The sequence below is a fragment of the Sinocyclocheilus grahami genome, unplaced genomic scaffold (assembly GCF_001515645.1).
Source record: "Sinocyclocheilus grahami isolate Dianchi unplaced genomic scaffold, SAMN03320097.WGS_v1.1 scaffold12.1, whole genome shotgun sequence".
Lineage (NCBI taxonomy): Eukaryota > Metazoa > Chordata > Actinopteri > Cypriniformes > Cyprinidae > Sinocyclocheilus > Sinocyclocheilus grahami.
Genome location: NW_015505191.1, coordinates 2,370,599 through 2,383,536, shown reverse-complemented (window position 1 = coordinate 2,383,536; position 12,938 = coordinate 2,370,599). Strand labels below are relative to the sequence as shown.

The 12,938-nt window shown below is 37.4% G+C and overlaps 2 protein-coding genes across 2 annotated transcripts; both read left to right on the top strand.

The window, feature by feature from the left end:
• The first annotated feature begins 3,633 nt into the window (after positions 1 to 3,633).
• On the top strand, positions 3,634 to 7,848 carry LOC107598062 (calcium-binding mitochondrial carrier protein SCaMC-2-B-like). The gene is made up of 7 exons (XM_016289312.1): positions 3,634 to 3,718; positions 3,845 to 4,006; positions 4,205 to 4,292; positions 5,215 to 5,326; positions 6,103 to 6,261; positions 7,074 to 7,226; positions 7,840 to 7,848. The coding sequence occupies exons 1-7, from the start codon at positions 3,634 to 3,636 to the stop codon at positions 7,846 to 7,848; spliced, it is 768 nt and encodes a 255-aa protein (XP_016144798.1).
• Positions 7,849 to 8,804: 956 nt separating this feature from the next.
• uap1l1 (UDP-N-acetylglucosamine pyrophosphorylase 1, like 1) lies at positions 8,805 to 12,877 on the top strand. Its single transcript, XM_016289709.1, has 9 exons — positions 8,805 to 9,388; positions 9,498 to 9,702; positions 10,048 to 10,223; positions 10,449 to 10,621; positions 10,736 to 10,929; positions 11,436 to 11,576; positions 11,646 to 11,831; positions 12,191 to 12,257; positions 12,640 to 12,877. Exons 1-9 carry the CDS (start codon positions 9,100 to 9,102, stop codon positions 12,727 to 12,729), a joined length of 1,521 nt encoding a protein of 506 aa, XP_016145195.1. The 5' UTR covers positions 8,805 to 9,099; the 3' UTR covers positions 12,730 to 12,877.
• The last annotated feature ends 61 nt before the right edge of the window (positions 12,878 to 12,938 follow it).

Genomic DNA, 12,938 nt, shown 5'->3' with positions numbered 1-12,938 from the left:
CCTCCTGGCCTCACATATGACTGCCTGAGCAGTTTCTCTCTATAAGCACATACAACATCTGTAGACGTAGTTCTTGAGAAGACCAAGTCAAAACTCAAGTACACAAACAGACTTGGAGCATCTTTATGAAGATGCTCAAGGAACTTTGGTCATCCCTGTCCCAGTGGCTTCTGGGAGTAACAGCGTGCCAACATGATACCGCAGGGCCACCTGATGGACTAAAGGAACGAAACTTAGAAAATGCTGCAAAAAAGGAAGGCCAGAGGGAACCGGACACAAAGGCAGATTCAGTCGGTCAAGAAAAGAGCACAGTATCTCCAAAGAAAACTACAGTGCTGATTATGGTGGCGCCTCCTAAGGATCTTCAGCAGGTATTGCAAAGAGAATTGCCACATTAAACAGAAACATTTGTTGAAAGGCTTTAAAGTTGCTTATGCATTGATATTTTTACGTTTTGGTTTCTGAGAGGAATACAATAACAACTGAACTGCTGCACTTTATTTCATATTTTGATTCTTGAAGTCTTTTCAACTTAGAGCTTCCAAAGACTATAGAATACCCAGGACATGTCACTCGTATAGTTTTGAATGGGGAAAAATGCAACGCTCAATATGGCCACTCAATCGCAGGAAGCCCCGCCTTCTGAATGAAGGAGCCAATCGCTAATAGGTAAAGTCAGAGCGTCACTGCAGCTGCCGTTAGTCAACAGTCAGCGTTCTGAGACGTGCGCTCAGGACTGTACATGCGCACTGGCTGATCTAGCCTGAATTATAAGCTTTTTATAACTCTATTTGAGCAATATAAACAACATTTATGACACAGTTGATATCAGATTTCTTTGGTGATTTCAAATATGAAATTTAATCGCAAGCTTAGTGAACAGTTTTGTAGAATTTGATGTTTCCCCATTCAAAGAGATAGGAGTTGCACTTGCATGCCCGAGAGGCGTTTCAAAGATGACCGCCGAGTGACATGACTTGTCTTAAAGGAACTTTGGATCTTCCAAAACTGAGCTATGAGTGATATTTCACATCTCATTATTTGCATATGGAAAATGAGTGAAATGCAAATATTTTTAATCAAATTGGCTTCATGTGATCTAGGCGTCTGAGAAAGGCCTATTTTAGTCAAATAATTTAAGATATTACAACAGATATCTGCACATGATCTGAAATTGAATCATTAGGAGTCAGTATGGTGGTTAAAAAGAAGGAAAAGTTCTATAATCCCATTTGTTTGTGTTTTTGTTATATACTCTCAGAATAAAATGGTACTAAAGCTGTCACTGGGTCGTTACTTTTTCAAAAGGTGCACTTTTGTATCTTATTGACCTCTTAAGGGTGAATAGACAGACAAACAGCAGATAGTCAGCAATGAATTTTTTTTAGACTTCTGCAAATTAGACATGTCCCACGCGTTTGAACGTTTCTCTCTCCTCCCCCAAACTGTTGCTTCACATCTTTAGTGGGTTGCAGACAGTCTTGCTCTCTAAATATTATTATTGTATAGTCAGGCCCTATGTCGGAAACCTGGTCAGACTCATTAGGGAATGATCACATGCTAGTGACAGGATTAGACCGCTTTACATTGTGAATAATTAGATTCAGTTATCTGTTATCTAGGGACAAACAGGATTAATCACATACTGAGCGGTATAACTGTTGTTGTTTCATGTTTTATCCTAACCACCAATTTCACTAATTAGTTGTTGCTGAATTGACCCTTTGCTAAGACCTTGGTTACTGTTGCTAGATTTGACAAGCTTTACTTAATGTCCCATAGGACTGCATTGGAGATTTTTATGAGTGGCACAATTTTTGCATTGAAAGTGGTAAGTAATGTTATGGGAGCTGAAATTTCACAATTTATTTTTCTTTTCTCTTTAATAAAAGGTTGAATTAGATGAGTTATCTTTTTTTAAGTAGTCAAATAAGATGCTGTGTGCTTTCCTTATTTTAATAATATGAATATTCCAGAAACCTGCAGTTGTATGGCTGTCAATCTTTAAGACAGATACTTCGGTAAACTTGTAAGAAGGTGATTCTGTATATGACGTGAGCCAATTGCATAGCAGTGTTCGCAGTACAAGCCTCGAAACGGGAGGGATTTATACGTCCCCCAATCGCATGGGACAGAAATATCAGCGTTACGGTCTTGATAGCTTCAAGAACAGACGAGAGCCGTGTACATATGTTTCTTTCTTACATTGCCTTCAAGTTTTTAGTTTTATTGATTTATAAAAAAAATTTATATTTTATTTAATTTCAGATTTATTTCAGTTTATTAAAAATTATTGTTAATAGTGTTAGGTTGCTTTTGGTTAACAACACTGGTCTCAAATGTAATCCGTGGGTTGTGTGATTTAAAGAAATTGAAGAAAATCAGTGTTGTTTTAGATGGTCAAAAAGTTCTTGTGAACCAAGAGCTCTGTGTTCTGCCTGTTCATGTCAGAACTTGTAATGGGATGAATCCATTTAATCCAGATTATTTGACTTCCGTGTTTGAACTGCTTTCAGAATCCCTTCCTGTGTCCTTCACAGAGTTAGAGCTCACTTTCATTTTTATGCCTAAATGACTTGGACATCAAGTGACTTTTTTTTATTTTATTTTTTTTGCAGAAAATGCCAATAAGTAGTAATTGTAAACCAAAACAACTTTAATATGTACACTATAAAATGTAGTATTCAGATTGTAAGTATTTCTTTCTGTCTTTCTTCGGATTCTTCAGATTTGTAATATTTGAAAATAACTGCATTGTCAACTTCAGAAGGTTAACAATGTTCTCTGACCCACTTGTCTGCAGTTGAGTCATTGTTGCATCCGGATTAAGTGTGAGAAGATGGCGACGGCTATCTTTAACCTGCTTTACACTTGCAGGGCCATTTGAGACTTGGCTGGAAGCCTGTGATCTTGACGGTCTGAAAGGATGCACACTGGACTATCAGGCATGATCGAGTTCTGCCGATTGTGAATGGCTTCTGAGCACATTTAATCAAAGCCATTTCTGTTGAATGATGGTCAATGAATAGATTCGTTATTATTATTCATATAAATCCATAATAATTATTGTTATATATAAAATAAATGTAACTTTTACTTTTTGTTTTGTTTAAAATACTTTTTTTGTTAACATGGCTTCTTGGTGGTATAGATTGATGGCACAGGGCCCATAAAAAGCACTTTGTTTATGGATTATATGGGCTCGTGACTGGATTTTAAGCTATTGTAGCTCATGTAGTTGTGAATTTTAGTTTATTAAGACACTTTTTCTTTGTTTTTACTAAGGTGTTATTATGCACACATCCATAATCTCATAATGGACAGCAACATAAAACAAATGATCTGACTCAGTGATCTGGTTTTCAGTAGCAACTTTACGAAATGCTGATGTCACTGGGTGGGGTGTTCAGTTTAGTTTTTTTGCTCGAGGTTGAAAAAGTGCAGTAGTGGACAGACCAGTAATTTTGTCACACACTGTCAGAGCAACATCAGCCAGGAATCACGCTATGGGCCTGATTTGCTATTAAAACTGGAAACACATTTGCTTTGTTTCTGTCTTTCCAGAACACTTCAGGTTAATGATTAATTCATCTTCTCCATCCCTTTCCATTAGCTTCAATTATACACTGCTCAATGGTTCAGACAGCTTATGTCCTAAAGGTCAAGCGTTGTCAGGGTGGGCTTCATAAAGCTGATGCTCATGAGAATGTTCAGCATGGTCCTATCAATACTCTCTTCAACAAACAAAGGCCATATGTCTGTCCCTAGTGGCCCATTAGCTCAACACCCTGAACGGCAGCAGCTCACTGACCTCAAAAATGACCTGGCTTGATTCTGTCCTCAGGTTTTGATGTTGATTCCAGCGTGTATGTGTTTCAGAAAATCGTCAAGGCTGGAGACAAAGACTTGGATGGTCAGTTGGACTTTGAGGAGTTTGTGCACTACCTGAGGGACCATGAGAAGAAACTGAGGCTGGTCTTCAAGAGCCTTGACAAAAAGAACGATGGTAAGTATGTTAGTAGTGTATTGGTGAACTATTACGAGCGTTGTCTTGAATTATAGATGTTTTAGTCTCTTTAATGCTCATTTTGTCGTCTTTCTTTTTGTCTTATGTCATATGAAGTCATATTAAGGCTACCTTTGACTCCCTAGTTGAGAACCACTGTTTTAGATGTTAAAATCACGTTTCCTTTTAAAACTGCAGGTCGCATAGATTCACAGGAGATCATGCAGTCACTAAGAGACCTCGGGGTTCATATATCTGAGGAACAGGCTGAAAAGATCCTCAAGAGGTAATTTGTTTTATTGATCGTATCTGTCCAACCCCCTTCATTCTCTTTAGCCTTTTATTCGCAGCTAATAATTCAGACCTGACTGGGAACCCTCGCCTCAAAACAGCACGTGTTATACAACACGTCTCCTGGTTCTGATTTTTCAGCATGTTTATTTGACGTTCTTTGACGAGCCAATACCCAAGAGTTTTTTAGAGCTAATTTTAGAGCTCCTAAAAGAAACCAGAATCACATATACAAACTAATTGCTATTTTTTATTTTCTGTCTGTGTGTATGTGTGTAAATGGTTGTACGCGTTCTGTCTCTGTTTCTTTATCACTCTCTCCTTCTTGTGATCCCACCCCCACTCTCTCTCTCTCTGCTCATCTTATCAGAATAAGGAGGGGTTATATATGTGCCCCTATAATGTAGTAAGTAGTGGTCTTATCCCTGCATGTTTGCCTTGCTCTGCTTTTTCATTTCATCTGCCGTTTCATCTGTGCCGTTTTCATTTAGCATTTTTAAAGGTAATTTTTTCTCTCTCTCTCTTAGTAGCTATTTTGTCTCATGTGGGTAGTGCTTTGGAAATATTAAGTAAGCTAATGATGCCTATATTTTAGGATTTTTTGACAAATAACGAAACTCTTAGCAGAAGAAAGCTTTCGTAAATTATTAAAGAAGAATTCTAAATGCGATAGATCTGAAATGCTGAAACCAGGGACATTTTTGCATGTGAATCATTTTTATTTTCTAGCTGCTTGACTGTACATGATTAATTTCAGGAGAGGTTTTGCAAATCTAAGTCGTTTTTTATGGAAGTGTGTATACATTTTAGAAAGTGTAAGCTGGTCTTTTTTTTTAAAATAAGAAGCTGCTACCCAAAGCCAAAGAAGTCCCTGACATATTTAGTTTTGGTCTCTTTTTGTCTTTTAATTTGAACAGTATGGATAAAAAAGGTACGATGACGATTAATTGGAATGAATGGAGAGATTACCATCTGCTTCATCCTGCTGACAACATTCCTGAAATCATCCTCTACTGGAAACACTCTACGGTAAACCTAAACCACACCATCCTGCCATGTGCCTTACAGTTCAAAGTTTCCAGCTTTGCTTTTAGTGCCAACTTTCTCTCATTGAGGGGGTTATGGTGCTTTTTACAGTCTTTGTATTCTGTGTAAATTGCATTCACCACACATCTCATTTAAACTGATGATGTGCTGCCACCTCAGTCATTCAGTCCTTCTAAGCCCACTTAGTTAAATTTGTTTCCTTGCACTTGAAATACTCCTGAATGGGACAAACGGGGGTCACTGTCTGATCCTGTTAAACAGATCAACGGTGCTCTGACGTCACTGACTTGACCTTTTTGAGCCAGGAGAGGTAGATGTGTCCACCTCATGGATTATTCTAACACTGTGTCCCCAGGTGAACAGATAAATCACACTTATATTTTTCACAGAAGAGTAATTTCACTTTGATTTAAAAATTACATTTCTTTAAATTCATTATTCATAATTACAGTTTCTGTATTTTGAGGATCAAAAAAATGAAATACAGCCACCCAAAACCAATGAAGATCAATTTAACGTCATATTAAAACTGGATGATAGAAAAAGGACTGAACTAAATGTATAAATATCCATGGAAAAGAGTAAGACAGATACCTCTCATCTTTTAGTATGCACTAATCTCGAGATTCTGTAGCACAGAAACGCAAGAATAATTTTTCTAGTCCTATTGATGGATCATCTAACTGGTTGATTGTCCATTCATTAAATTCTCTTGTGCATGTAATCTCACTCCACATGATGTCGTGTCCTCTGTGCAGATATTTGATGTAGGGGAAAGTATGTTGGTCCCTGATGAGTTTACGGCAGAGGAGAAGAAAACGGGGATGTTGTGGCGACACCTGGTAGCAGGAGGTGGAGCTGGTGCAGTGTCCCGTACTTGCACCGCACCCCTGGACCGCCTTAAGGTTCTCATGCAGGTATGAGACCCCCTGACGCTACCTATACAGTATAGCACACATCATATGATCAATGAATAATACACAGTTAAGTTTGGAAACCTACATTATATTTTTTTTAGATTTATATTATATTAGGGTAGACATATATTACTTTATACAATTATATTTTATACATATTAAGATGTATGTTATTTATATGTGAAATATTTTTACAGGTTAAAATAACTTTATTCTATTTGAATATTCAAAATGTAGTTTATTCCTGTGAGGGCAAAGCTCAATTTTCAGCAGCCATTACTCCAGTCTTCAGTGTCACATGATCCTTCATGCTGATTTGGTGCTCAAGTAACATTTCTTATTAACATTATTAATGTCTAAATTGACACTTTTGATCAAGTTCACGTCACAGCATTTGTTTCATGAGAACCATCTAGGCTTGTGAGCTAAAATCCTAGTGTTAGTGAGATCCCATGTCACCAGTGTGCTGCTTATGAAGGGACTGCATCTTCGATTGCTTTAGGGACACTGCTACTGTAGTAAGTGTACTGTTGAGTCACTATGGTACATGATGTTCTGTTCTTTGGATGAGTGTCTCGGTGGATGACCATGCACATTATGAAATGCCTTAGTGAGGCTAGTTTCAGTTTGGTGGATCTTAAAATTCTACATTTTTAAATTCTTCAGTGTATGAATGTATAAGACTATACAGGACATTGTAGCTTAGCTACCCTTAAAGCTTACCTTACCTGAAGTAAACTTACATTAAAATGCTTAAATGAAATAATTTACAAGCAAATTGAGACATTTCACCACTGCAATGGTGTTGGCAGGTTCATGCGTCACGCAGCAACTTCATGGGCATCGCCGGAGGATTCGCCCAAATGATCCGTGAGGGTGGACTTCGGTCGCTGTGGCGAGGGAACGGTATCAACGTTTTGAAGATCGCGCCTGAATCTGCTATCAAGTTCATGGCGTATGAGCAGGTAGCTTGTTGTTGGAATCTTTCGGCAATTACAAAATCGGAGAACTATAATCCTGGATGTTTAAAATAATGCAGTGTTAATATATTTATCCACAATGTTTAAAAAAAACTTTTGAAGAAACAGTTGCTTTTCTTTTGTTGATCTTTTTATGTGATTAAATCAACTTTTTTAACCCTTTAAACCGGACACCTCCCGCACGAAAAAAATCATAATCAAATTACTAAGCAACCATGCTAAATGGAATAACACTATGGAAATATGTATCATTTTAAAGGTTAGAATCTCAGCTTTTTAAAGAATGTAATTATTTGGATCAACTCTTAACGAGTGCTGAGCAGTCTCTCTAAAACGAAGTGTACCGCGGGCGGGGCGCCCCCCCTCTGTGAAAATATTACTAATCATATTTTTCAAACCACTGCCTTGATCAACAACAAATGGATATCATTTGAAAGTCTGAGCTTTACAATGCATGTAGCCACTTTGATGAACTCCAAAGTAGTGCCGAGTTATTTGCTGATAAATGACAAAAAAAAACTTTTTTTGTGCCATGTACTCTAATATGTCAGAAACATCATACAGCTCAGATAGTCATGTGTCATATGTCATTTGAAAGGTCTCATGAAGTAGAATAAAACAAGCATAATTGTTTGGGGCTTTGAATAAACTTTAAGGCATTACTTTACTAATTCAAAACTGTAAAGGGCTAAGAGACGGGCTACCTTGGTTCCAAATGCTGTAACTTTTGATTACTTCATGATATCACCACAAAATTGAATTCACATACAGCAGACATGTTGGGGAAAAATTATTTTCCTTCTACTTTATTTCTGTCCTTAGATATTGACATTGACTCTAACTTTTTTTTTTTTTCTAATTGGTAGATAGATGCATTTTCTCAGTCCTGTTGCCAAAATCTTAAGTGTCTTAAAAAGCATGTTTAAAAACTTGTCAACTAATTTCTTTGTTTTCCCTTTTAAGAAAGTGTTTATTTTAAAGAAATGATTGGTTACATGTTCAAATAATTTGTATTTATGACAAAGAAAAATCTATATATGCACACAATGTGTATTTAAAAAAATTCAAGCCATTTTTCCTTTTAAAGGCGACTCAAACTCAGACTCAAAGTTTATTTTTTTATAATAATTTGTTAAAAGGATGAATTTGGATAAATTTACTTAATTTACAATCACACAATTAAATGCATAAGCTTTCAGCAGAATTTAAACAGTAAACATGTTTCTTATGGGATTTTTAAAATTATTTTACTTGCAACATTCTTTCAGCATTCTTACTTTCAAAGTAATTGGTCGTTTGTAGGTATACTTGAATAAACTCAAATTTAAAGATCATTTTGAAAAGTTGAATCGACTCTCTGACTCATACCGTGTTCAGTTTATCGAACAGAACTGTCATTTTGAATAATTCTGAATCTGTTTTTAAATCTTGAATCAATTCACTGTTAGTTTACCCCTAATTACTATAATGCCGCATCAGTAATATTTAATGCGTCAAAAATGATTAAGCTTTGCACTGAATTGATCCCTGATGTGAAGTGAATCGTCTCAGTAAATGGGAAGGACAGAGACTCAGCAGCAGACTAATCACATGACAGCGGTTAGCTTTCTGAGGAAGTCAAGTCATTCATATGTGCCTAAGGGGAGTTCCCAAATGACTCCCGCAAACTAAATAAGCCTTGACAGTAGTTTTCTGTTATTTTGCCAATTATATGCAACTCCAGTGATATTTTCATTGTACAAACCACACACTGATCACGAGTTGCAAGCAGTGAAAACAGGATCCGGACTCCTCAAAGGAGAGGAGTCGACTCGACTCAAGGTTTGTTGTCAGAGCATTAATGTTTTAGTAGGAAAAGATGTTATCATTCGAGGAAGCTAAAGCGAGGTTAGAAACTGCAGGACAGGCCCATGTTTTACAATTTTGGGCTGAACTTTCTGCGGAAGAAAGCAATACGCTTCTGGAGGAGATATCTAAACTCCAGCCCGACGAGTTACTCGAGCACTGCCGAGCAGCTGCTGAGGCTGCAAGCCGACACTCGAGTGCTGACGGTCGGCTAGACGCGCGGATGAAGCCCGTTCCTCCAGAGTTCATCGGAAGTGTGCGTAAAAGTGACAAAGAAACGCTTCAGATATGGGGTGATGAAGGTACAGCTCCAAGGTTCAAAATAATATACAACAAAATAGCCATTTTTACAATGTGGTTAAAAGTAACATTGCATATATTGAAGAGTACATAAAAGACTCCTGCCTTCAGGGTTACTGCAGATTTCACAGGACAGAGTGGCTGTTTTGCTGTTAGCCGGTGGTCAGGGGACTCGGCTTGGAGTGCCATATCCCAAGGGCATGTACAATGTTGGGCTTCCAAGTGGGAAAACCCTGTACCAGATCCAAGCTGAGCGTATCCAGAAGTTGCAAAAGCTGGCCAATGTGAAGCATGGTAGTAGGTGCACAATACCATGGTATGGCTCTTTATTTGCAATTCAAATGAGGGTCTTTCTGAGAACTAGAACTAGAATCATTTTTATAGACCAGCAAATGTAATTTCCACCACATTTCAAAAGACGCTGTGTAGCATTCTGTGGTGGAAATAGAATTTTCTATATATATCCTTTTTAGGTCGTAGTTCAAAAATGTAATAATTCATGTTTCTATTAATCATTTTCATATTTGTTTCCAGTTTGAAAGTCTGGGTCTGGGACATAAAAGTGCTTGTAGTTGAAGAAGTGTTCATGAATGAATTCATAAATAACCCCCAAATGACAGAAGAACATGTATTTAATTCACTTGTGATGATATTTGAACAGGTACATAATGACTAGTGAGTTCACTCTGGGACCCACAGAGAAGTTCTTCAAAGACAATGAATATTTTGGTCTTTGTCCATCCAACGTAGTCATGTTTGAGCAGAGAATGATACCAGCTGTAGGCTTTGATGGAAAGATCATCCTGGAGAAGAAGAACAAAATAGCCATGGCACCAGGTCAGAGAGAATTTGTTTGGCTTTAGAAGGAAAAATAATTTAGCTTTGCTTTCATTAGCTATTTGTTAGAGGTAGTTCATAAATTATTAAAATTAATTAGATTTTTTAAATTTATGTTTTCATCAGCTATATGACGACAGACAGATCTTTATTAATGTCTTTTTTTTTTTACTTCATTCACTAAAACCAATTAATGTTTGCATCTCATTTCTATGTTCACTTCAGATGGAAATGGCGGCCTCTATCGTGCTTTAGTGGACAACAAGATTTTAGAGGACATGGAGAGAAGGGGTGTGGAGTATCTTCACGTGTACTGTGTGGACAACATCTTGGTGAAGATAGCAGACCCAGTCTTTATTGGCTTTTGTGTAATCAAAGGAGCAGACTGTGGTGCCAAGGTAAAAATATCCTGTCTTTAGGCCTGAATCAGATCCCATTCATCATTGTTTACCATTATTAATTGATTATTATTTATTGCTTTAATTAGCTGTGTTTACCTATATTCTGCTCAGGTGGTGGATAAGGCGTATCCTGCAGAGCCTGTTGGAGTGGTGTGTCGTGTGGACGGCCTGTATCAGGTGATTGAGTACAGTGAGATCCAACCAGAGACTGCAGAGCTACGAGGCCCAGGAGGAGAGCTCCTGTTCAGTGCTGGGAACATCTGCAACCACTTCTTTACCCAAGACTTCTTAAAGGACGTGGCTGAGTATGTGGTTGACATATTGTTATAATATACAATCCCACTTTCTTATGCGTTTCTTAAGTCAACTTTTCATTGTCCATAAAGGGCATTTTTTGCTACAATATATTATAATCATGCTCTGTTGTACTATAATAGAACTAATAAAACAATAAACAAACTAATAACATTTTGGTGAAGATGGCATTATATTACCAAGGAATAGGAGCCCAGTAGGACCCCTAATCAAGACTTGCACACTGCATCCCAATTGAATACTTCTCTACTATATAGTATGCAGAAGACAGTATTTCGAAAGAGTAGTATGTCCAAATTCATAGTATTCAAAAAAACGAAACAAAAAGTACCTGCATCAAGTGCACACTCAGTGGACACTTTACTAGCCCATGAGGCAGTAGGAGAGAATTTATTAATGCATCTGTTAAAGAATTAGCAACATATGGACTCATGCTAATCTGTAAACAAAGCCCATTGTACAAACCAATTCCTATTTCAATGCATTTTCCCTGCAGAAAGTTTGAGAGTCAGCTGAAGCAGCATGTGGCAATCAAGAAAGTGCCATTTGTGGATGGAGAAGGGAACCTGGTGAAATCAACCAAGCCCAATGGCATCAAAATGGAGAAATTTGTCTTTGACGTCTTTCAGTTCTCAAAGTATGTTTTACAGCTACAGTTGGCTAATTGGGGTATCGCCATCTTCCTCACCATCATGTTTTTTTGCAGGAAATTTGTCGCCTTTGAGGTGTTGAGAGAGGAGGAATTCTCACCCCTAAAAAATGCTGATGGGGCGCCTTTGGATACACCGACTACAGCACGCCGTTCCTTGTTAGCACAACATTACCGCTGGGCTCTGGCAGCTGGTGGAAACTTCCTGGATGAGCAGGATAAACCCATCCCCCCAAAACATAGGTGGTAACATAAAATACCCTTTATTAAATCAGTAGAAAAATATTAAGTCATATCAAGTAAATAAGTATCATGTTTTACCAGAGATTGTTTTGGTTAAAAGTGTCTTCTTAATGACTTAATGTACAGTAAATGCTATATTGCAAGGTTCCTCAAGTATTATAGTTATACTACACCAGATGTTGAGCAGGATATGGTCTAGAAATGTCCATTCTTGTGATGAGTGCAATACCTTTTGACTGGCATGACCTGAAAGGAATATGCCTAAAAGGAATTTACTCATTCAAGCAGAAAATGAACAATTTTGACTTCCTCAGATGGTGTGTGGTTTATAATAACTTGGTCTACTCTTTCTTTTGCAGTATGACACAGAATGAAGACCCCCCTGCAATCTGTGAAATCTCTCCACTTGTATCATACTTTGGCGAGGTAAAAATGTGACTACTTGTATGCAATTTTTAAAGCTTTGCTTTAAACTGGAGTTGCTAATACTGATGAACAGTCTGGTTTTAGGATTTTAGGTTAACATCTTTATCACAAAAGTTAAATATTTGAGTCTCGCATATAGTTCTTTTATTACAAAATATTACAGTTAGTACAAAAAGAGGCAAGAGGACCAGAGGGAAAAAAGAATAACAAGCAAGTGTGACCATATGGAGCATGATGTGAAACAGAGCGAATGATGTCAGAGTAGTGTTCCTGTTCTCAGGAGAGAGTTCAAGAGACAGCTGTGTTCACTCCATCTCTTTACCTCCTTTTTTCATTTTCCCTCCATGACACACGGTCATATTTTAACCGCTGTGTTTTACAGGGTCTGGAAAAGCTGCTGAAGCAGAAGAACTTGAAGTCCCCTTTTCTACTTGATGAGAATGAAGCAGAGAATCTTGTTAAAACTACATAGTGTTTCCAACTGAGGATTCCATCATGTCCAGGGCCAGGCAAATATTAAAGGAATTGAAAGGGATGTTTACAAAAATTTCCAAAATAAAGAAAGAAAGAAAAATTGGGGGTCTGTAAGATTTTTACTCACCAAGGCTGCATTTATCAAAAATAACGGGTGAAAAATTGTAAAATGATACCTTAAAAGAACTGTTTTCTATTTTAATATAT

Excerpts from the sequence above, each read along its gene's own strand:
- LOC107598062 (XM_016289312.1), top strand. The coding sequence starts at position 3,634 with ATGGTTCAGACAGCTTATGTCCTAAAGGTCAAGCGTTGTCAGGGTGGG. Across the intron at positions 5,327-6,102 it reads TCTACTGGAAACACTCTACG|ATATTTGATGTAGGGGAAAG; the intron begins GTAAACCTAAAC and ends TCCTCTGTGCAG. Across the intron at positions 6,262-7,073 it reads GCCTTAAGGTTCTCATGCAG|GTTCATGCGTCACGCAGCAA; the intron begins GTATGAGACCCC and ends TGGTGTTGGCAG.
- uap1l1 (XM_016289709.1), top strand. The coding sequence starts at position 9,100 with ATGTTATCATTCGAGGAAGCTAAAGCGAGGTTAGAAACTGCAGGACAG. Across the intron at positions 10,224-10,448 it reads CAAAATAGCCATGGCACCAG|ATGGAAATGGCGGCCTCTAT; the intron begins GTCAGAGAGAAT and ends TGTTCACTTCAG. Across the intron at positions 10,930-11,435 it reads TTCTTAAAGGACGTGGCTGA|AAAGTTTGAGAGTCAGCTGA; the intron begins GTATGTGGTTGA and ends TTTTCCCTGCAG.